Source organism: Heterocephalus glaber, unplaced genomic scaffold (genome assembly GCF_053883595.1).
Source record: "Heterocephalus glaber isolate CG9 unplaced genomic scaffold, H.glaber_assembly_v1.0 deba00001504, whole genome shotgun sequence".
Classification (NCBI taxonomy): domain Eukaryota; kingdom Metazoa; phylum Chordata; class Mammalia; order Rodentia; family Bathyergidae; genus Heterocephalus; species Heterocephalus glaber.
The window spans coordinates 71307387-71328634 of record NW_028258324.1 but is presented as its reverse complement, the minus strand read 5'-3'; the positions used below and the strand labels follow the sequence as shown (position 1 = coordinate 71328634).

Below are 21248 nucleotides of genomic sequence, written 5' to 3'. Positions count from 1 at the left end.
AAGGAGAAGGCTAGGACAACCTTTGGGGAACAAGAAACCCAACACATAAAGGATTTATTTACTCTTGCTCTTGCTCCCGGGAGACATCTGCATTCTTCGGAGGTCTAGTTAGGCGCCCGGGGGAAACAGCTGAAAGGGGACATTCATGTGGTGTCCGGCGTTCGCCCCGCTCATCTGGGCGGATGAACCCAGTTACCCCGCGGGTAATGGGGCGGCGCGGGGTCTCACTTCCCGGAGCCCCACCCGTGGGCAAGGGCGCGATCGGGTGGGGCCGTCACCTTCGTGGCCTGGCCGGGCGGCGCGGAGGGGCCGGGCTCGGCGGCGCTGAGGGGCGGGAGGGAGCGAGGGGAGGCCCCGGCCCGGCCCGGCCCGGCCCCCGCCCGCGCTGATTGGGCCAGCGCGGCCCGGCTCGCTGCAGCCCAGCCCGCTCCCCGCGGGGACGCGAGCCGAGCCCGGCGCTGGCGAGGCCCTCGCCCGAGATTTAAAGCCCGAAAGTTTTGTTCTTGAGACCTATGATTCTGGCCCAGCCTGAGGAGAACAGCGGACCTCCGTTGGGACGTTTGAGGAGCTGGGCTCGCCCTTGGGCAGTTTTGCTTTAAACTCCCTTCGAAATGAAGGCGAGCTTGAAGGTAAAAATCCTCGGGAAGCTGGCCCCGGGGAGGGAGAGGCGCTCATCTAAAATGCATCGACGCTGTGGTGCAGCCCGGCTTGGTGGACAACAAAGTCCCCTCGGTTGTTACCCAGGCTCCAGAGGCCCGGTGTAGGTGGCCAGAGACAGAAGCCTCCGAGCCTCGCCTGCCCTTAGAGCTTAGAGCTCTCGCTGGAAACAAAAGTAGGATGATCCGAGGGCCGCGAAACTTTGTATCCCGCGCGACTGTGGCGTGTTCTGAGCGAATGGGACGAGGGGCTCGCGGGTCTCCGCGCGGATGGACCGTGTCCGAGGGGGGGTTCGGTGTGGAACCAGAACGTGCGGTCAGTTGTGCGACTACAAACAACCGCCCAGCGCCAGGCGCATCTCAGCGGGCCGAGGCCCTGTCCGGTGCATGTGGCCTTCCCCTTCTGTCGCCGAATGGGGAAGTCCTCAGAGCGCTCGGGTAAGCGAAGCCCCGGGTCCCGATCCACTCGCGGGTCTCCGGCGGGCTTCGGGCGTTCAGCCTCCGCCCGCCCCGCCTGTCCCGGCCTGGGCCCGCCCCGCCCGCCGGTGCGCTCGCTCCGCGGCCGACCGCGCTCTCCCGGGCCGGGCCTGGCCGGGCCGGACGAGGTCTCCGCAGGGCAGAAAGGGGAGACGGGCGAGGCGTGGACGGCGCGCTGGCTCCCACGCGCGGCTCCGGGACCACAGGTTGGAACGCGTCCCGGGACCGGGGACCGGGGGCCGGGGGGCCGGAGGGCGCGCTCCCTCCGCGGGTGCCTTTGTTCGGCCCGGCCGCCGATCCCGGGCCAGCAGCCGCCTGGGTGCGGCTTGTAGGCTCGGACCTGAGGGCTCCGGCGCGGGCCGTGTTCCGGGGCCCGGCGCCCCCCGCCGGGGGGGGGGGAGCTCAGGCCACCGGCTGCCGCTCCGCGGTGCCGAGAGCCGCGAGGTGGAAGCCGCGCCTGCCGGCCCGGGTTCTGGCGGGGGTCCCGGTGCCTCCGCCCCTGGTCGGGTGGGAAAGGGCAAACCGGCGGACCGGGGAAGCTTTCGGCGGGTTACCGGCTGGGAAACGGAAACGGAGTGGGCAGGCGGGGGAAACTAGAAAACTAAAATCTCTTCTTGGCGGGAAAGCCCTGCTGCTCTGCTTTGCCTACCCTGGTTTTACTTCGCATCCCGGTGTGACAGTCAGTTGCTTGCTCAAGTACGGTTTAGGTACAAAGTAACAACTTCAAATTAGCTACACCAGATTCTTTCCCAGCCTCGCTCCTCACAGGCTGTGGCTCGTGCCAGAGGGGCACCGATGTTGTCACCGCAGCGGCTGGCGAGGGCCTGCAGCTTCTATTTCGGATTCCTCTCTAATGAAAGCATGTCCGTCAGAACTGGATTAGTTCCTCTGTGCCTTTATTTTGGGAAACCTTACCTGGTCCCTCTGGGGGAAGGGAGAGGGATCTGAGAAGCTGAAAGTGACCCAGAAAGGGATGATTGAAAGTAGATGTGTTAAGAAGTGGCGCAAAAACGATCCCACCCTGAACGCTCTGGAAGGATGATTAGTGATTAGAAGCCGAGGTTTTAGCTTTCTCAAAAGAAAGCAACGGTGGCGGTGGCGGATGTTACACTTGTTACAAGATGGAAGGGGAAAGCTGCTTTGGGGGACCAACGCTTTGCTTTTAAAACAAGATAATGAATACTTGAAGGGTTTCCACTGTAGGCTCGCTGCTCACCCTCTCTCCCTCCCAGGTATCTCCGCACCCACAGTATTTATCCAGCATCAAGGGCTCACCCTGACACACCAGGTGGGTGAAAGCTTTTGAACCCAGAGAAGTTCTTTGGGAGGAAGTGAGAGGTGAACACAAGACACAAGTACTACAGACGCTTAGAACTGTTCTGCCCTCAGAAAAAACTCAGAAGATGAGGATGGATTTTTAAAATAAAGTCCAGTCCCTAGTGAGTAGATAAAAAATAAGTCACATTGTGACACAAATTTCCCTTTTTATAAAAGGCATTCAAACAGTGAGATTGTAGTAAAAGGAAATAACTTCCTAATTCTCAAATATAGAACAGCTTCAGTAATGGGTTTTGAAATGGGTCATCTTTAAAAATGGGTTACTTTGGCTGGAATCATTGCACTTGGTGACTTTCAAATTGTAAAGGGTTGAGTTCTTCCAGAGCCCCAGTTGCATTAGAATTTGCATTTCAAAACACAGAGTTTGAGAGAAAGTGAGAGAAATTCAGATGTCTCTTCTCAAAGTAACAAAATCTACCCTATTTTATGTATGTTCCATTGAATGGATTTAGGCAAATTATTAAAAGGGCTCTGCCATTTGACATCAAATCTCTGCCCAAAAAGATGTAGCCAGAACACTGTAAATCTAGAATTACTTTCCTTATTGTGTGCAATATCTACTTATAGACAGAACATAAGAATTTTTATATTTGAAGATTTAAAAACTTGATCAGGTGAGATGTGACCTTTGAATAAATTCAAGTGACTTTTTACATTTTGATGCTATGAACTCAGAGGCTGGCTTTGGTCTGTAACTTATTCAGGTTAATCTTCCATTGTGAAGGCTTTAATACTAGAAGCCAGGCAGGCGACTACAGAAGAGAATGTTCTACCAATTCTGCAGGCAACAAAACTCCCAAAGGTCAAGTTCAACACTTTGTTATACAGCCTAAGGCTCATCTGAGATTTCATATTTTTCTCTTTTCCTCCATTTCTACAACTCTTTCTATAATTTCTTGATAGTGCGCCAAGCAAACTTAGCTAAAACATAGACTCCATTAGGTTTCCTTCTCCTTAATTTACAGAGCTTTATAGTCCTATATCTGTGTTATTGTCACTGAAAGGTATTTTAAGTGCTTGTGGGAACCATGGTGTTCTTTCCTGTCAAGGATAATGGAAGACCATTTTCAGTCAATTAGGGATGATACCTCTGTTCTCAGACTCAACAATATTTGGAATGTGTTAAGTGGCCCTTAGCAATTCAGACAGTATTTTAATAAACTCTTACCTAATATTTTTGAGAAGAATCATAATGAGTATAGCTCAGCATTTTGATAGCTAAAAAATGTTAGCTATCTACTAACCCATAATGGTGAAGTTCCACGAAAGGTTTTCAGAGAGGAAATTATCACACTTGGTCAATAAATCATCTCAACTGATTCTCAGCAAACTCTGGTACATAGCTTCAAGGTAAGTCAAGTGCAGTCTCCAGTAAATGAGCGGCAGGCCACAGACCTACTTTTACTTTTTTTTCTCATTCTAAAATCCTCTGCTTTTCTCTCTCCATCAGGTCTGATTCCAGGTTGCAGTGGAACATGTGTTGATTCTCCGTAGGGGATCCACACCTGAAACATCCCTGGAGTCTCCCCAGCATCCTGCCATTGGCCTCCTACACAGTATGTGATAAGTTAATATCTGTAGTCAATTAAGTGTAGGTTGTACTTTCGGGGCTCCCCACTGTCAGGCCTTGAACAGTTCAGGTGCTTAATAATAGTAGTTAGCTTATTACAATAAGTGTTGGTCAGCAAAGACAGAAACATTATTATATCTCTTATATACTATTTTACTTTGTGTCCTCTGTGGTTTTTCCAGATACAGTGTCTAGAATAAGACAGCTAAAGTGTGTCACCCTATTTCTGAATCATTATTCTTCTTGGCACAATTTGACCTCAGCTCCCTTTTCTAATCTCTTTGACCCCATGTCTCCCTTCACCCTAGCTTCTAGCAAATTAAGTTGAGATTCCCCACTCTACCCACAAGTTTTTTCTACTGTGTGCTTTCAGAAATCCCAACACTGGTCTCTCTTAGAATATCTTCTCCCTTCTCCCTCCACCCCACTTTTAAATCAGTTTAAATGCTCCCTGTTATTGTCTCTCCTTCTCAACTGTTACTTATTTCCTCCCCAGACCCATGGTGGAATTCTAGCTCTACCCTAGGTCCCACTCATTTGCCACCTCTCCTACGCAGCTGTCCTTGATTTCCCTCTGCTCCCCCTTCCCTCATCAGAAGAAACTCATCCTTCGAAGTGCACTCGGTTTAGGAAACGAGTTTCAAATATCAGATTCATTGATGAATTTCCTCTGGCCTCCCCTTCCCCAAACCAAATGCAACAAAACAAATGTCCCTTGGTCAATTTTTCTGGGGCAAAGCCACCTCTAAGAAATCTCAAGACTGAAAAAAATCTTAGCTCGAGTGAATGTTGATTTCTAGGGACTCAGACAAAGCCATCACAGTGTGTGAAGAATGTTATGGGGTGGAGTCAGGAGTGGGGCAGTTTTCAGAGTATCTGCTATCACCTTACAGGGATGGGCAATCTTGTATTACTGATAGCTGAAGCTGTATTTTTTTTTTTTTTTTTGTACTGGGGATCGAACTCGGGTCCTTGCAGTTGCGCAGCAGCGGGTGAAACCACTGAGCTAAATCCCCAGCCCTGAACCTGTATTTTTGATTCGCATCTGGCTGTGACCCTTATGGTGGGTAACTGGTTTACATCCATTAATCATGTTAACTTTTTGCCTGTTGTTTTACGAGGCAACTCTGAACATATCTTTAAATTTCTTCTGCTGTGATTCATGAAATAATTTTTATAAAGCTTTTTATTAAAAGAAGGATGGCTTTCCCAGGGTTAGGGTATGACTCTACGCTTATGACTCCTCACATTTCACTACCTGCTTACTGAATACTTGCTTAAAACATCCTCTTTGAGTTTTCTCCCATGTTTTCCTGTTCTCTCCTTTATTCCATCCTATCTCTTTTTCCCTCCTTTCTTTTTCCTTCCTGGTGTTTGGAGAAAAAAATTTTTGTATCCAGAGGACACAGACTCCTGAGGTCACTTTTGCCCACTGTCTAGAGTTACTGGGACAAAGCAAAGGTAAGGAGGAAGTCCTGTAGTCCATGGAGGTTAGGGAGAGGTAATGTTAGAAAAGATAATGAGAACACCTGCTACTGAAATGCAGGTTGTAGCAAAGCATAAATGGTCCCGAACTTTAGATAGGGGAGCAGATTCCTTGCCTTTGTGGGTCACTGACGTCAGCCCCGCCCTCCCTCCTGCTGGGAACTGAAAATTGCTGTGCTGGAGGAAGGGCAGGAGCAATTTGGGAGGGCCTCGGAGCAGATCAGCTGCTGAGTTGCTTGGAATTTAGGCTGGACTTGAGCTCACTATGTAGCCCAGGCTGGCCTTGAACTTACAGTGATCCTCCTGCCTCAGCCTCCTGAGTCCTGGGATTACAGGCATGTACCAACCACGCCCGGCTGGCGTTAATGCAGTATCTTGGTGCCTCAATTTCTTCTACAAAATGGGGAGCTCCTGTCTCCCTCATAGCACTCATAACACCTTCTGGTGTGTACTAAACATAGCCATGTTGGTAACTGTTGCTAGAGTGGTTAAGCTTAAGTAGGAATGAAAAAAACCAACAAGACTTGTACTTCAGAAAGCAAGCAGCCCTATCCACCCAAACAACTGATTTGCAAGAATGAATTCAGAAGGGCTGGATGCAGCTGAGTGGTGCTGCACCTGTTTGGCGAGCGTAAAGTCCTGAGTTCAATTCCTGGTACACACACACACACAAAAGAATTCAGAGGCCCAGGGTTAGGAACACCAATATTTAACTTATTTTATTTATTTATTTATTTATTTTTTGGTAACAGGGATTGAACTCAGGTCCTTGTGCTTGCACAGCAGGCAGTGAAACCACTGAGCTAAATCCTCGGCTATTTTTCTATTTTTGTTGTTGTAAATGCCATGTAATCAAACTAGTTACTAGAGAATTTTAGTGACTTAATGTAACAGCACTAAAGTATGCTGCTATCCTAGAACCCCACGCTACCAGTTTCCTTATTAAAGACTTAGATGACTGGGGATGTAGCTTAGTGGTGCTGCACCTGCCTCGCAAGCACAAGGTTCTGAGTTCGATCCCTGGTACCGAAAAAAAAGAAAGACCTAGGCTTTGCCTTCATTTATTTTCCATGTGGTATTTACTTACTTTATTTCCCCTATAACTAGCAAACAGAAATCTACACCCAAGTTGAATTTCTAAAGAACTGCATAACTAAGTATACATTTAAAATCTTTGGACTAACCCTGAATCAAGAACTAACTTTATAAATGTATTCTTTGTAGAAGAATGATGATTCGAAATGGTTTTGCCCATGGCTTGAGCTACTATTTTATGGCTAAAGTTTTAGCCATAAAGACATCTGAAGACAGCTACTGGGTGAAATATTCCTCTTTAATTTTTTTAATTTATTTTTTTAAATGATCTTTTATTAATTTTTTTTGGTACCAGGGATCGAACTTGGGACCTTGCGCTTGCGAGGCAGGCGGCAGAACCACTGAGCTAAATCCCTGGCCCAGAAATATTCCTCTTTTAGAGGACTTCTATTGGACACACAAACTTGAATTAAAAAATAGTATAACTGGCTGGGGATTTAGCTCAATGGTTCCACCACCTGCCTTGTAAGTGCAAGGTCCCTAGTTCGATCCCTGGTACCCCCCCCGCCCCCCAAAAAGTAGAACTATTGAAAGGATATCAAATTTTTCATAGTTAAAATGTGCATGGCAAAATCAAAATTCAGGTTGCTTTCTCCCTTGTTGAGTGCATAGCATAAGCAATCAGTGCCACCTGGTAACTGGTTGTGTGGTTACAAGAAATTCTATCTTTCTTGCCTTTGAATCATGCCTGAACAAGAACCAAAAATTGTCTGTCACATGAGACTTTAAGCAATCAAACTTTGAATGCAAATGGCATATAGTTTTAAGGCTTAAAAAAAAAATCATTGACTTACTGCTAGAGGAACCTTATTAATTTATAGTCATACTTTATAATCATGTTGCTTTGAAAAGGATTATCAATACTTTTATGACTCAAGGAATATTCTGAATATTAAATCAATTTTTAAAATGAAGACAATCATCATCAATTCAGTCCTGTTTTCTATGAAACCATTTGGGAGTAGGTTTTACTACAATATTTTCTTTCTTCAACAAAGAAAAAAACTAGAACTAAGATAGAATGGCTAAATTAGTTTTGTTTCTTTCTTCTAATATATTAGTTTTTTGTTCAAATAATGTTGCCAACTTAAGTAGAATTTCAGGGTTTATTTTTGTTTTGGCAACAAGTGAAGTAAGAGAAGACTATTTCATAGTAGAGCTTTCATTTCTGCTAAATTGGTGTTTTCCCAATTTGCAGGTCACAATCTATTGGTTTATACAACAATTTTAGGAAGCATAGCATTAAGAAGGAAAGAAAGGAAGAAAAAGAGAGAGAAAGAGGGACAGAAGTGTGTATTGCATATAGCAAGGTTGGTACTGTTTTATGATACTTTATGAATGCAAACACATCCTGGAAGTCAGCAATGCAAGCCCAGAGGCTTCCGGCCAGCAGGGCAGGAATGAGGGTGAGTTCTGTGAGACAGGGCTATGAAAGCACAGAAAGGGCTCCTGTCTATTTACAGTTTTGCTATTTAAATTTTTTTATATCAACTAAAACTTTTTACAAGTCTGTAAGATACTATATTGGGTACAGGATTTTGTTGGTCCCTTGAGTTGTGCACTCCAGAGAGGTATGTCACTTGCTTCCCCACACCATGTTTTACCGAGCAGGTGGAGAGTGTGGTCCGGGGACCTGTGAGGCGGTGGCTGTGGACCAGGAGGTGACGACCGATGTCTGCTGTCCTCTCTAGGAAGCAGGAGGTGCAGGGTCAGGGTCAGGGTCAGGGGATGGGCTGCTGAAGGGACTGGGAGAGGGGCGGGTCCAGGACAGGGACAGCGACGGTGTCATCCACGTCGCCTCACTCACAGGCATGAGTGAGGTTTCTCTGGCAGCCCTGAAGGTGCCGTGGACAGGCAGGCAGGAGCTTGTGATGGGAGAGCAAAGGCTCTGATGATTCCCACACTTGAGACATGGAGGGAGGGGAAGAAGAAACGTTGGGAGACGGCTGGTGGACAGAGCATTGCAGGGCAGTGTTCAGCGGTTGTGCTGGGAAGTGAGTGTTCAGAGTCAGTGTCCTGGAATTTTAAGGTCTCCAAGGAACTGTCATTCTGCACGAAGCCACATAATTGACTTTCTTGCTGATACGTTGTCTCGGGTGTGTGGGAGTAATGCAACCAATATGGTAGCCGTATCATTAATAAGGTTTCCTACCTGGGCTTAGTGGCAGGCTGAACCTGTAAGCTCAGCACTCTGGGAGGCTGAGGTGGGAGGACTGCAAGTTTGAGCACAGCCCGGGCAACTTAGTGATTTAGTGAGGCCTTGTCTCAAAATAAAAAAAAAAATTTTAAATAAATTAAAAGGGCGGAAGAATAGCTGAGTGTGAGGGCCTTGGATTCAACCCTATATTACCAAAAAAGAAGTTTCTTTAAACTTGTGAGTACTAAATAAAACACAGAAATATAGTTTCCCTGTTAGATGCTGTTACTCTATTATGACAGTGGCCAGAAATGGTGGTCAAGAAACATGGACAGAAACAAAAGTGTGTACATTTTGGAAATTAGAATCCTCCGGCTGTCTCTAGGTAACACTGCTCAGCCCTCAGGCCTGAGGGTGGGAGATGCTTCTGTCATCAGGAAGATGCCTCCCACCCAGCCTGCCCTGAGGTGGGGCGGGGCCCTCTGTAGCCCCCAGTTGCTCCCAGCATAGCTCTAGGATCAGGGTTTGTCTTTTAGATGGAGCTCCATGGCCAGGGCCGCTTACCCACTCTGCCCACCTGTTCACCCTGTATTAATTTTCTGATGAACATGCCTTTTGAACAGCTCCTTTCCCCTAGGCTGCTCCTCCTCCTCCTCCTCCCCCCCCTGAGTTCTTTCCTTCTGGATCTGTCTGCCCAGCTCTCCCTGAGAGTTCGCCATGTGCTCGAAATCAGCTATCTTCATGCACAGAGGGCTGCGCTGCGTCTGCAGTCCACCCCCCCACCCCCCCAGCTCCAGTCTTGAAGCCTTGCTGGATGTTTGTACCTTGTTATCTCTCCCACAACTCAAATGCAGCAGCACAAGTCTAAGGCCAAACATGAGCCTGGCTCAGCTCACTTAGGGACTCGGTTTCCCTCTCCTTGTCTGTACTGCTTGGAGCTGCATGCGCTGTTCCTCTTCTTCCTTTCCTCCCATCCCATGTATCCATCAGGTTCTGCTGGGCCTGTGTTTTTCCTGAAAGGGCTTCTTTATCCTTGCTCTTTGAATGGGATGTGGTTTGTCCTCCAGGGAACACACGCTACAGGATGGCCCCAGTGTGGTGGTGTTAAGGGGTGGTGGGCCCTTTAAGAGGAGGGGCCTAGAGCAAGGTGATGAGGTCACTGTGGGTGGGATTAACACCAGCCAGGTCCCTGCCCCTGCCTGAGGCCACCCAAGTGCTCAGATGTTTTCCATGTGCTGCTGGCCAAGCTGCAGCCTTCACCAGAGGCCCAATGTGGGGGCTGCTGGATCTTTCAGCCTCCAAAACTGGGAGCTGAATAAATCTGTTTTTGTTTTTGTAAGTATCCAGCTTCAGGTATTTTGTTATGGCGACAGAAAACAGGCGACTCACAACCTGGGCTGTACCTTCTGTGCATCTGTGCACCAGGCCCTGATCAACTGCTGTCCCGAGCTCCGGGTGCTCTGCTTTCTGTCCTGCAACACCGTTGGCGGTTTAATCCCTCACGTCTAAACTTCATAAATACTGAAGAAGGGAGTTATCATTCCACATATAACCAGCACGCCTGTGACTTCCAGCGGCTCTGTGTAGTCACTAGGACTCCAGGTTCTTCATAAGCCAACAACCACCTCCCTGCTTTCACAGATGCCCCATTTCTCCAGTGTCTGCCACAAGTACTTCCTTTCTCATCTGAAACAAAGATTGCTCCTACTCCCGCACTGCCTAGGACCTGCTCATCCTTAGCCTTCCCGAAGTCCTCCGACTGACCCTGAGCTCTCTGCTCAGAAAGCCTGTTGCCCCTGGAGGTGGAGTTGCCAGGCTTGCGGGCCGTGGGAACTATGAGCCTTATCGCAAATGGACTCCAAGTGCTTTGAGATTGCAGCCTATAAAATACTACTTCACGTTCCCATGCCTGGCTCACATAATAAATACTCGAATCCTTTAGGATTAATTGGAATTTGGGAGACTGAAGTTAAGTTGACTTTAAAGAGTGGACCTCCTATCTTGATTCAAACTTCAAAATTCTGACAGGATTTGCATATTATTTCAGGATCATCAGAGTACACTCAATAAGGAAATGATTTGACAGTGGGGTGAAGCAGAAAAAACCCAGGTTATTGTAGGGAAACTTGTAGTGGAGACACAATAACCAACTGTAGTGTTTTCCAGAGAAGTTTAAAGAGCTCTCTTGGGAAAAAAATGCTTTTGAGTAACTGAGGGTCCCAGCTCCCAGACTGAAAAGTATCTGAGGTGGGGTCCTTTCTGATGTTCTTTTCTTTGTTTTCTGACTACTTGCATTAGAAAAGAGACTGGTAAGGATAGCAGCTCCTTTCTCTCAGCTCCAAGAGAAGCAAACCCAAGTTGTATTCCAATGTCTGCCTATTCCCCTCTGTGCAGTCCTCTGTCCTCTTCTCTCCACTGCTCCATTTCATATTTCCAGTAGGCTCTGAAGTCACCTACATTTTGTATTTCTCTTCAGTAACATCACATTGATATCTGCCCTAATATGCAGATTAAATCACCAAATCAGAGGTGGAAGGTGGCCTGGGGTCACGGGCCCCAAACAGGGATGACCCTTGAGTTGCCGGGCTGCTGATTGGCCACCGAACTGTGCCATGGGCACACAAAGGAAGCCACACCCCCAGAACTCTGTTGTGGGTGGCTGCTGAGCTTTGCGTTTGCTTTTGCATTGTTTCCTACAAGGCCTAGCATTTTCTTCTACCAGGTCAGCCATCAGCCTCAGCCGGCTGGTGGGCTTCTCCCCAGTCCCCTCCCTGGCATTCTGAACAGGAAGCAGAAACATGTGCTGTCAAGCAGCTTTAAGACACTGTAAGGAAGCAGAAGAGCGAGGGGAGCGCCAGTTGCATGTGCTGGTCTCCACCTGCAGAGCCAGCGCAGGCAACGTTCGGGTTTGTCAGCGAGCTTAGATTGACGGGTCCTTTTGCTTTGGGCTGGAAAAGGCCTCCAAGCCACCCTGTTCTGCTGGAGGAATTCAGATGTTCTTTGGTTGTCAGAGTGAAGGTGTGTGATATAAATGTGTATTTTGTCTCCCCCGCTGTGTCACACCAGTGCGTCTGTGAGATCTGTAAACAGTGGCTACACGATTCTCATTACGAGTGGGAGAAACCTTGCCTTGGAACTTCACATGCTGTACTGAATATGTAGTGTGGGTTGCTGGCTTGGTGACAGGTTGTCATTTTTCAGAAAACATTTGGACTCACTGAGGTCCATTTGGAACAGTGGAAAAAATCTAGGAAAATCAGGTGACTGCATACAGTTGGGGGGATTGTATGAATATTATGGGCCAGCTGCTAGCTTCTGGCTGCAATATTAGCAGCAGCAGCAGCAGCAGCAGCACCAGGGACATGCTGACCTGGTTCACTCCAGAGTTGCGGGCTCCTCTGTTGAGTCGGGTGCACATTTGCACGACAGAGGAGTGGGCTTTCGGGCAGGTAGTACAGTAAGCAGCTTGGACTTGTGAACAAAGGTGAGCACAGCTGCCAGGAGATGGGAAGCTGGATTCACCTGTAATCTCTCAGTTCCAAAGGTTGCCTACTTTGTTCCCTTCCCAGAGGCTGTTGGAGTAGAAACTGCAGATTCCTTTCAATTGAGACCATTCCTAGAATTCTTAAATACTGATGCCGTCTTAAACCCTGCCGTGAAGAATTGGGTTACCTTGCTTTAAGCCTCTAGCTCTTTTAAAATTTTCTGTGGAGGAGGCAGAATGGCCTTTGCTTTTGCAGAGGATGGTGCTTGGCCTGAATGAGCGCTGTGGAAAGACTGAGAGGAAGTGATCCCTCAATCAAAGTGGATTTGCAGGGTTTAGGCAGGTGCCACCACCAGAAACGGATGTTTCCTGCTTGCTGTCTCTCCCACTGTCCTGGAGAGCATCCAGCCCCCATAGACCAGCCTATCCAAAGGCGGACACTGCCCATGTCATCTGTCCCTTAGAGCAGAAGGTTAAGCACACTAACATATTTCACATTACATCCGCTAGTGACGCACACAGCAAACTCAGTTTCACAGGAAACTCGCATTACTTTCTGTACGCACTGTTTTCTTTCTGTCTTTCTCTCTTTCCTTTTCTTCCTTCCTTCCCTCCCTCCTCTCTCCCCCACCCCTCTTTCTTCTGTGGCTTCCTAAGCAGCGCTTGCCATTTAAAAATCTATGCTATAAGGAGAACCTGTGGGAACACAGGGCCCTCTCTGTTAGCACGTGAGCCAAGTCACCCCAGTAGCTGAGCATCAGATAACAGTTGTTTTTTCTAAAGTAAAACTTCAGTTTTGAGGTTTAATTGCAGTGTTGGCACTTTGTGATAAATAAGTGGGTTTTGGGTTGCAGTGTGGGCACTCGGTCTTTAAAAGGTTCGCCATCACTGCTCTAGGGGATAAAGTGCTACCTATGCTGATTAGCTCTGGACAGTCTCAGAAGGGCTTCTTCTAATCTCTTGCCTGATTTGGAGATTTTTTCAATACTGAGACTTCGCAGTTTTTGCCCTAGCTAGGAGTGATCATGGGGGACAGGAAAAGCAGCAGAGTCAAAAGTCCAGAGGTAAGGAGGCAGGCATCCCAGCCGGAGCCCGGTCCACAAGGCACTTGGTTTGCACAGCTGGTTTTGTGCCAAGATCAAGGGTGAGAAGACTCGAGAGTCAGTCTCAGTCCTCGGCTTGTGATGTGGGCTCGCCGTGTCCCTGCCTGCTTCACTTTCTCCCTCCCGGTTTTAGTCAAAGCCCAGAGGACAGATGTGCCTTGAGAGACAGCGCCTGCTTTAAGGCACGGGGGTGTCTGTGGTGAACACAGGGTGCAGACTGCTGGAGGAAGTGAGGGTGCTGTCTCCTGGTGGCGGGAGAAAAGGGAGGAAGGGAGGTAAGCAGCTGTGGTGTGGACCTCCTCTGAGGTGAGCCTGGCTGGTTCTGCCCAGTCCTTCCTGCATAGCCAGTACTTGGAGTGAGAGTCGCTCCGACCCTGCGTGGTTCTTGGTACCAGCATTTGATAAACACCTGTGTGTCAGATGTTCATGGGTGCTGAGGGTAGGGCGTCTACAACATCGGGCTGAAAACACCTCAGTACCCGGAGCCAGCAGGGACTGTGCGACGCAGATAAGGAACACATTTGAGGGAATGGGGCCCCGTTTAGGCTTCCCTGAGGAGTCTACCCGTGGCACTCGGGGTGAAGGCACTCAGGGGAGCAGGGAGTTGGGGTGGACCAGGCCACAGTACTGCTGGCGCACAGGGAGGGACACGGGATGGCCAGCTGGCCATGACAGATGCTGCAGGAGCAGAGCCCGACGCGTCCCGGGTGCTCTGCTAAGTCATAACTTAGACTGCCTGTTGTCACTAACTGGTGAACTAGGGAACGGGCTCTGGAGGAGAGTGAAGAGCTCGGCTGGGCTCATGGGCAGTCCGAGCTTTGGAAGGCCACGCTGACTGTTGGGCTGGCCAGGGATCCTTTTGTTGCTTTACTGGTCTGCCAGTCTGGGTGAGCAGGATGGTGACAGAGGGCGTGAAGAGAGATGCAGCCGGAGTGATTCACGGGATTAGACAGTTGGCTACGGAAGTGGCGGGGAAGGCAGACTTCAGACTTCTGGATTAGATGATGAAGTGCAGTCAGGCACAGATCAAGACAAGATGCAAAGTAAGTGTTAGGGAAGCCAGCGGGGTGCGTTAGAAATGGCATTCGTGTCCCCTCCCTTCTACCTGTGTCTGTGTGTGTTCCCCTTTGCTCCGTGTAAAAACTTTAAGTAGTGGCCTCTCAATGTTCAGGCTTCTGGGTAAAATGCATGATTTAGTACAACAAATACTAAGTTGGCCAAGCCCCCACTGGTGCTCAGATTCCCTGACTACCAAGGGCAAGCTTGTGGCCTTCATCCTGTTGCTTCCTAGTTTGGAGCATGTTAAGTTGGAGGAGCCTGTTAAGTTTCCACATAAAGAAGGAAGGAAGGAGGAAGGAAGGAAGGAGATTCTAGATTTGGGGCTCACAAAGTAATCTTGATTGGGGGGAATTTGTACTATGCTTTGAAAAGCAAACCATGACTCCTTGATTCTGAACTGTAATTTTTAAAAAAGTCTTACTCTTACTCCCGCCGTGGCTGGGGAAACCATGAGTGGACCTTTATTGCTATGAACATCTTTTCATCTAGTATTTTGCCTTGATCTGTACAATTTGTTTCATCCTGACTGTATTCAAATCAGTATATTTGTGGATAATCTCATTTGTGGCATTTGAATTTTAAGTATACATGATGATAACTATTTGGATTTTTGTTTTGTTTTGTTTTGAAGAGAGGGAAGAGAAAAATGTGTCTTATCTGAATGGAAAGACAGTATCAAATCCTGTAATTTTTTTTCCTTTCCCCTGTATTTATTCCTCTAAAACCCAGCAGTATGCCTCTGCTCCATACTAACAGCCTCACTGGGGGAGATCATCAAGCTACACTTGGTTTTAAGGAATCAGGAGCGTATGTGTGCTTTGGAAATGCAGTAAACCAATCCTTTGCTATTCTTTTCTCTTTTGGACCCTGATAGGTCACAGTTCACGCTCAAGGGCAGCGGTCCATGAGCCAGCTGCGTGGGGCCATGCACCAAACGCAATGAAGGATGCTGCTGTGGAAGAATTTTGACATCCCAGTGTCCTCCTTCTATAGCATGTTTCATTCTTTTGCAACCCTAGAAAAAATGGTCTTAAAAGCAAATATTATGTGAAAAAGGAAGGTCCTTTCCCATCTTCATGACCAACATCTACTAAGATGAACATCTATTCTACAAAATATAAAGTTCTATGTTCTCCAAGAAGTGAGGAGCACCCATTTCAAACTCATCCTAAATAAAAAACAAACCCAGATGGACATGAGAATGTTTGTTAGTGGCAGAAGAGTCAAAAAATGTCAGTTTATTCAGTTATTTGCCACTTGTTTTATCCTAAGCCTCATGATCTTTTGGGGACCTATTGATAATCACATTGTGAGTCACATGAAGTCCTACTCATACAGATACCTCATCAATAGCTATGACTTTGTAAATGATACTCTGTCTGTTAAGCGCAGCTTGAAGGGGTCTCGCTACTCATACTTGATTAACCACAGGGAGAAGTGTGAAGCTCAAGAGGTCCTTCTTTTACTGTTTGTAAAGACTGCTCCCGAAAACTATGATCGACGTTCTGCGATTAGAAAAACCTGGGGCAATGAGAAGTATGTTCGGTCTCAACTTAATGCCAACATCAAAACTCTGTTTGCTTTGGGAGCTCCTAATCCACTGAAGGGAGAAGAACTGCAAAGAAAACTGGTTTGGGAAGATCAGATGTATGGAGATATCATTCAGCAAGACTTTGTTGATTCTTTCTACAATCTTACTCTGAAATTACTTCTACAGTTCAGTTGGGCAAATACCTTTTGTCCACATGCCAAGTTCCTGATGACTGCTGACGACGACATATTTATTCACATGCCAAATCTCATCGCATACCTTCAAAGTTTAGAACAAATTGGTGTGCAAGACTTCTGGATTGGTCGTGTTCACCGCGGTAGCCCTCCCGTTAGAGACAGAAGCAGCAAGTACTACGTTTCCTATGAAATGTACCAGTGGCCTGCCTACCCTGACTACACGGCTGGCGCTGCCTATGTCATCTCTGGTGACGTAGTCACCAAGGTCTACGAAGCATCCCAGATGCTGAATTCTAGTCTGTACATCGATGATGTGTTCATGGGGCTCTGTGCCAATAAAATGGGGATAGTACCGCAGTACCATGTCTTTTTTTCTGGGGAAGGAAGAGCTCCTTACCATCCCTGCATCTATGAAAAAATGATGACATCTCATGGACATGTACAAGATCTTTATGGCCTTTGGAGGGACGCTACAGATCCTAAGGTCAAAAACGTTTCAAGAGGATTTTTTGGGCAAATCTACTGCAGGTTAATGAAGATAGCACTCCTCTGCAAACTGACCTACACGGACACGTATCCCTGCAGGGCTGCATTTGTCTAATGATACTTGAATGTTGTGTGTTTCCACTGTCACTGAGCCAAACCTGGATGGAAAACCTTTCGCTGTCTGTGCCTGTAGCAAGTAAATATGAAAGGCAAGGAAATATTTTAAAAGCCTCGCCTATCAGAATATTTCTTTGATTGTAGAAGCTGTTAATATACCTTCTTTATTTCCTGGCCTAACTACATTTGAAGGAATCCATATTTAGAAATGGTTTATATTATGAATGAAGACAAAACTAATGTAAAATTCACATTCTTATTCAATGCCACATGCACATTTGCGGTGTAGAGAGTTACTAAGATGCATTGGTATCAGAGTAACAGCTTTTGGAAATATCAAGTGAATGTATACTACAGCATTTCAAAGAAATTAATATGTTATTAGACCAGGTATTCCTGTTTATTTTTGCTAAAGAGCACCTGATGGTGGGGGCAGGGAAAGGTTGGCATAGGAGAAATATATAAAATCTGGTAAAAGAAAATCTTCTGTTAAGAAGAGATATAGGAAAATGTCTACAATTTCATTATAAACAGTTGAGTCTCTTAAGGTCACATCCATGTAGCTATTTACCTAGATAGTGTTAACATCACTTAAAATGTATTTGTATCATTCTTTCAAAGTTTAATGTGAAATTTGAGAAGTCATTAGCTCTGCCCTAACTGGTACTTTGTGTGGTAGGTTTTTTCTGCTAATATTAGAAAATGACACAAAACATGGGCAGTTTGTTGCCAATAGGGGCTTCTCTAGGGAGAAATTATTGTTAATTCTAATATGCTCCTTTTAACTTAATGAATTTTTCAACTAGTTTTTATGGATTGAGTATTGGTCTGTGTTTAAGGTAGTTATTTGAATGTTGTTTGCAGAGAGGAATAGAATAATGGAAGAGACTTTGGAAGGAAAGACAGAACATTACAGGCCTCTTTTCTCTGTAATTTATAAAATACAATCTTAGTATCTAAATCATTGTACTGATTACCAAAATCAACCCCTCTCTTCCCAACACAGTCTCATAAACTACAGTATTTTGTTCTAAGTTCAATTTTAAGAGTATTGAACATCAAATCAGAGTGATATTATCTAAAACAATCGATCTTTTGATCAAATAACTGTCAAAGTTGATCTTTATCTTTTAAATATTTCAAACATGAAAGCAAAATAGAAGTGATAGAGAAGTTGCCAGGGTGAGAGTGAAAGCATTTTATTTGTAAAGCTGCATTTGTAAAGCTGCATTTGTAAAGCTGCATATTCTTTATTAGATGTGGCTGAGAGCTAATAAATTAAATTATATTTATTTTACAAAGTAGGAGAAGAATGTGGCCAGGATGCAAACAACACTTTTACCCCCTAAGACAGAAAGAATTAGGTGACATGTTTTGCAAGCGAGATTCTGTAAAGGCCAAAATAGTGACTTCAACAAAAACAGCTGAACTGATTATAAAACCTTTGGCTGCAGAAGCACCTGTTATGGAAAAACTCAGAAGTCTCATTTAATAAGAGGACCTCAGAAACAGGCAAAACAAAACTAAAAGGATTCCTCAGTATATACAACTGGATGGTGATAATAATTCTTAGCAGGTAGATGTTTAATGTTTACAAAAACCTTTTTGTTAATTTTTTTCTATTTTGAAATTTGAAGCTTGTTTACATTGCTTAGATAATTTAGCATTTTTAAGTAATGTTAAGACTACAATGTCAAACATCCTAGGCTGTAGTTACTGTAGTTAAGAGTAGATTCAGAGTTCTAGATCATCACAGTTTCAAATTTCTGACCAATCTTAACAACTGTAGAGAACAAAAGCACATTTTGACAAAGCAGCTTTAAAATTAATTTTATTAGTTGATTGTTTAATAAGTATTCATCTTTGGGCCATATATACCCTATGGAGCTGTACTTGGAACTGTTGAAATTTGCCATTGGTTGAAAACATCAGTATCTCTCTGACCATTGAAGTGATCTTGTTTACAGCAAAACTTTTGTGGAACAGTAATTTATTTGTTGAAAGAGCTCTCTTGAAATCTTTTATTTTTGCTTAGAATAGACTGGAACAAGTTTAAATTGGAAGGACATATGAAGGCACTTCCATGTTTTGTAAGAAGGAAGTTGCCTGATGATTCCTTTATCAGATTTTAAGTACTAAGAAGAGTGTTTGTAAGGAGAAGTGTTCTAACCTTTCTAAAGGAAGGGAAAAACATTTTTGGTGCTCCGATGCAGGGCTATCTTTTTAAAAAATGTCAACAAAGGGAAAATAAACTGCTAGCCTGGATGGTCACTTGAGTAAAAGATGATTGTACACAGTGTTATTGTTTAAAACAATTTTTTACCTCCTGGTTGGTTTGCATATTTTTTCCATATTAATTTTATACCAAAATGTTGAATATTTATATTATTTGAGTGTTGCTTTTTATGGCAAAATAATTAGTGGGTTTAAAGAAAAATCTATGCTTTCCAATAAACAACCTAAAAACTGTCACCAGATGTGTACTTCACCCTCATCTGTGTGGATACCGTTTCAGCCGAGGCAGCTCCTTCTGTCTGATGTCGGCCAGGTGCCTGCTACACGAGCGAAGTCTTACTGCTGTGGCCTCTGTATTACGGAGCTGCCTACGATGCCTGTGTTTGTTACCTGACTTAGGCTGAAAGGTCTAGGGGGAGGAATGTTCTTTCCTGGTAATTCGTTTGGGAAGGGATGAAGTCAGAACCTGCAGGCATGGTGCCTTAGACACCACTTGAAAAGGTTGCAGTTTCCTTTTATTTGATATTATTTGGTAGTTGTTTAAAAGCAGATTTAAAGTCAGCCTTTGCCTCTTAAAGCTAGGAAAGCTTTTGTGCCTACCTTGGGATGTTTGGTGCTTTCACTTATTAGCACATAGTATGCACTTCATCTGTTTTTCGCCTGGTGCCTGGTCAATTCTTGGTTCATATATACAGTGATTTAATCCATGTATTTTATAAAACATTGAAGCATCTGAACTATTCAGTTGTAGAACTTTGTCCTTGCAAGGTGTGTTTTTAGTTGGAACTAAAATGATGACTGATCATTTGGAAGAATTCATCTGACCTGTTTGGGGACTTTGCTTGGACCCCACAGCTGCCATGAGAATGGGACCAGAGAACTCTGGCTATGCAGAGTTATCCATTCTGCCATAATAATGAAAGGAAGGTTAGGTGTCTCCCCGACTGTTCCTTCAGGCAGTTCTGCAGCAGGCCAAGCTTACAGCTTTCTTTTCAGCATCCCTTTGATCCAGCTTCCCAAGGCTCCACACTGCCTTCGGCATAAAATCTAAATTCTTCTACCTGTTTTTTAGACCCCTGTGGTGATCTTCCTTTCCTTCAGCTTCTCTAGTTGGCTTTTCCTACTGCCACTATTTTTCATCTCAAATTTCATTCATGACTTGCTTATGTTGGTTCCCTTCGCCAGAAACACCATTCCTCCTGTCCCTGCTGAAACCTTGGAAATTCAATTTACACATCTCTTACCATCCTCCTCAAATTTATACTTTATCATGTAAGTTATTGCACTACCAACTGATTATTTCCTAGTTATAAAGTAAGTTCTGAAGATAGAGGTTCAGCACATCCTGTCACGTTGTACTCACAAATTATCTTTTTCAAATAATAAGATAAATTATTTTTCCAAAGAACAAGGTAATGTTATTCTGGCAACGCATCCATCTATAAAAAGTGATTAATTATTCAGAACTCTTAATGGACACTCATGGCGTTTTATCTACACTACTTAAAAGTTTATAATTTATTCACAAAAATCTAAATGCCAAGCATATTGCACTTATCAACTCTAGGCCCAACAAATTTGTATCAGGTATAAACTCAAGTCTATAAAACTCGTTATAAAATCAAGAATAAACAAGGAAATGCATATGAAATTGTTGCAGCAAAGATTGGTGATCTTGAAGTATTTAATACGGTAGAACAAAAACAGTCGTCTTACAGATTCTCCTATCTTTGAATAAGTTGACTAGCCAATTTTGCCTTTATCTTCTGCAAAAACATAAAGGTATTTTTGTTTCATTAGTTAAATGCTGTAAATTTTCCCTTGTGTTTTTCATTAGACATGTGATTTAGTGGTCTCATGTAAATTAACACACTCATCAACTACCTTAAAGAACACATTTAACTAAGACTTTTATAATCATAAAAATAGGTATGGGTATTAGTAACAAAACCATAGAACACATCATTGCGAAATGGTTCTTTTCAGAGATCACCCCACCAAGCCTCTCACTTTCAGAAATGCTGAACGGACCCATTCACTGTAACTAAAGGAAACATTTTAATGACTAAGAGCCTACATCTGTTTCCTCGAGTATAACTTAAAGTGAATGAATATAGGGTCTGACTAAAATAATAACTGGCTTTAATCAAGGGACAAGATCTTAAAGATGTTTGTCCATTCATTCTACAGGGATTTTTTTGGAGGCCCACTGAGAGCCAATCATAAATAAAGGTAAAAGGAATAAAGGTAGTTCATAAGTCAAATGGCATTAAATAGG

At 44.9% G+C, this 21248-nt stretch overlaps 2 protein-coding genes across 10 annotated transcripts in view; one reads left to right on the top strand and one right to left on the bottom strand.

Moving 5' to 3' along the window:
- Positions 1-21248, bottom strand: part of Mcf2l2 (MCF.2 cell line derived transforming sequence-like 2) — a 237566-nt gene that overhangs the window by 78466 nt on the left and 137852 nt on the right. The window lies entirely within an intron of this gene.
- B3gnt5 (UDP-GlcNAc:betaGal beta-1,3-N-acetylglucosaminyltransferase 5) lies at positions 438-21236 on the top strand. 3 transcript variants are annotated; one of them, XM_087186831.1, is made up of 4 exons: positions 1105-1339; positions 3922-4027; positions 7820-7931; positions 15279-21236. In XM_087186831.1, the coding sequence occupies exon 4, from the start codon at positions 15594-15596 to the stop codon at positions 16731-16733; it is 1140 nt and encodes a 379-aa protein (XP_087042957.1). In that variant the 5' UTR covers positions 1105-1339; positions 3922-4027; positions 7820-7931; positions 15279-15593; the 3' UTR covers positions 16734-21236. The 3 variants fall into 3 exon arrangements, with proteins under 3 accessions (XP_087042955.1, XP_087042957.1, XP_087042956.1); XM_087186829.1 differs by lacking the exons at positions 1105-1339; positions 7820-7931 and adding an exon at positions 438-629; XM_087186830.1 differs by lacking the exon at positions 7820-7931.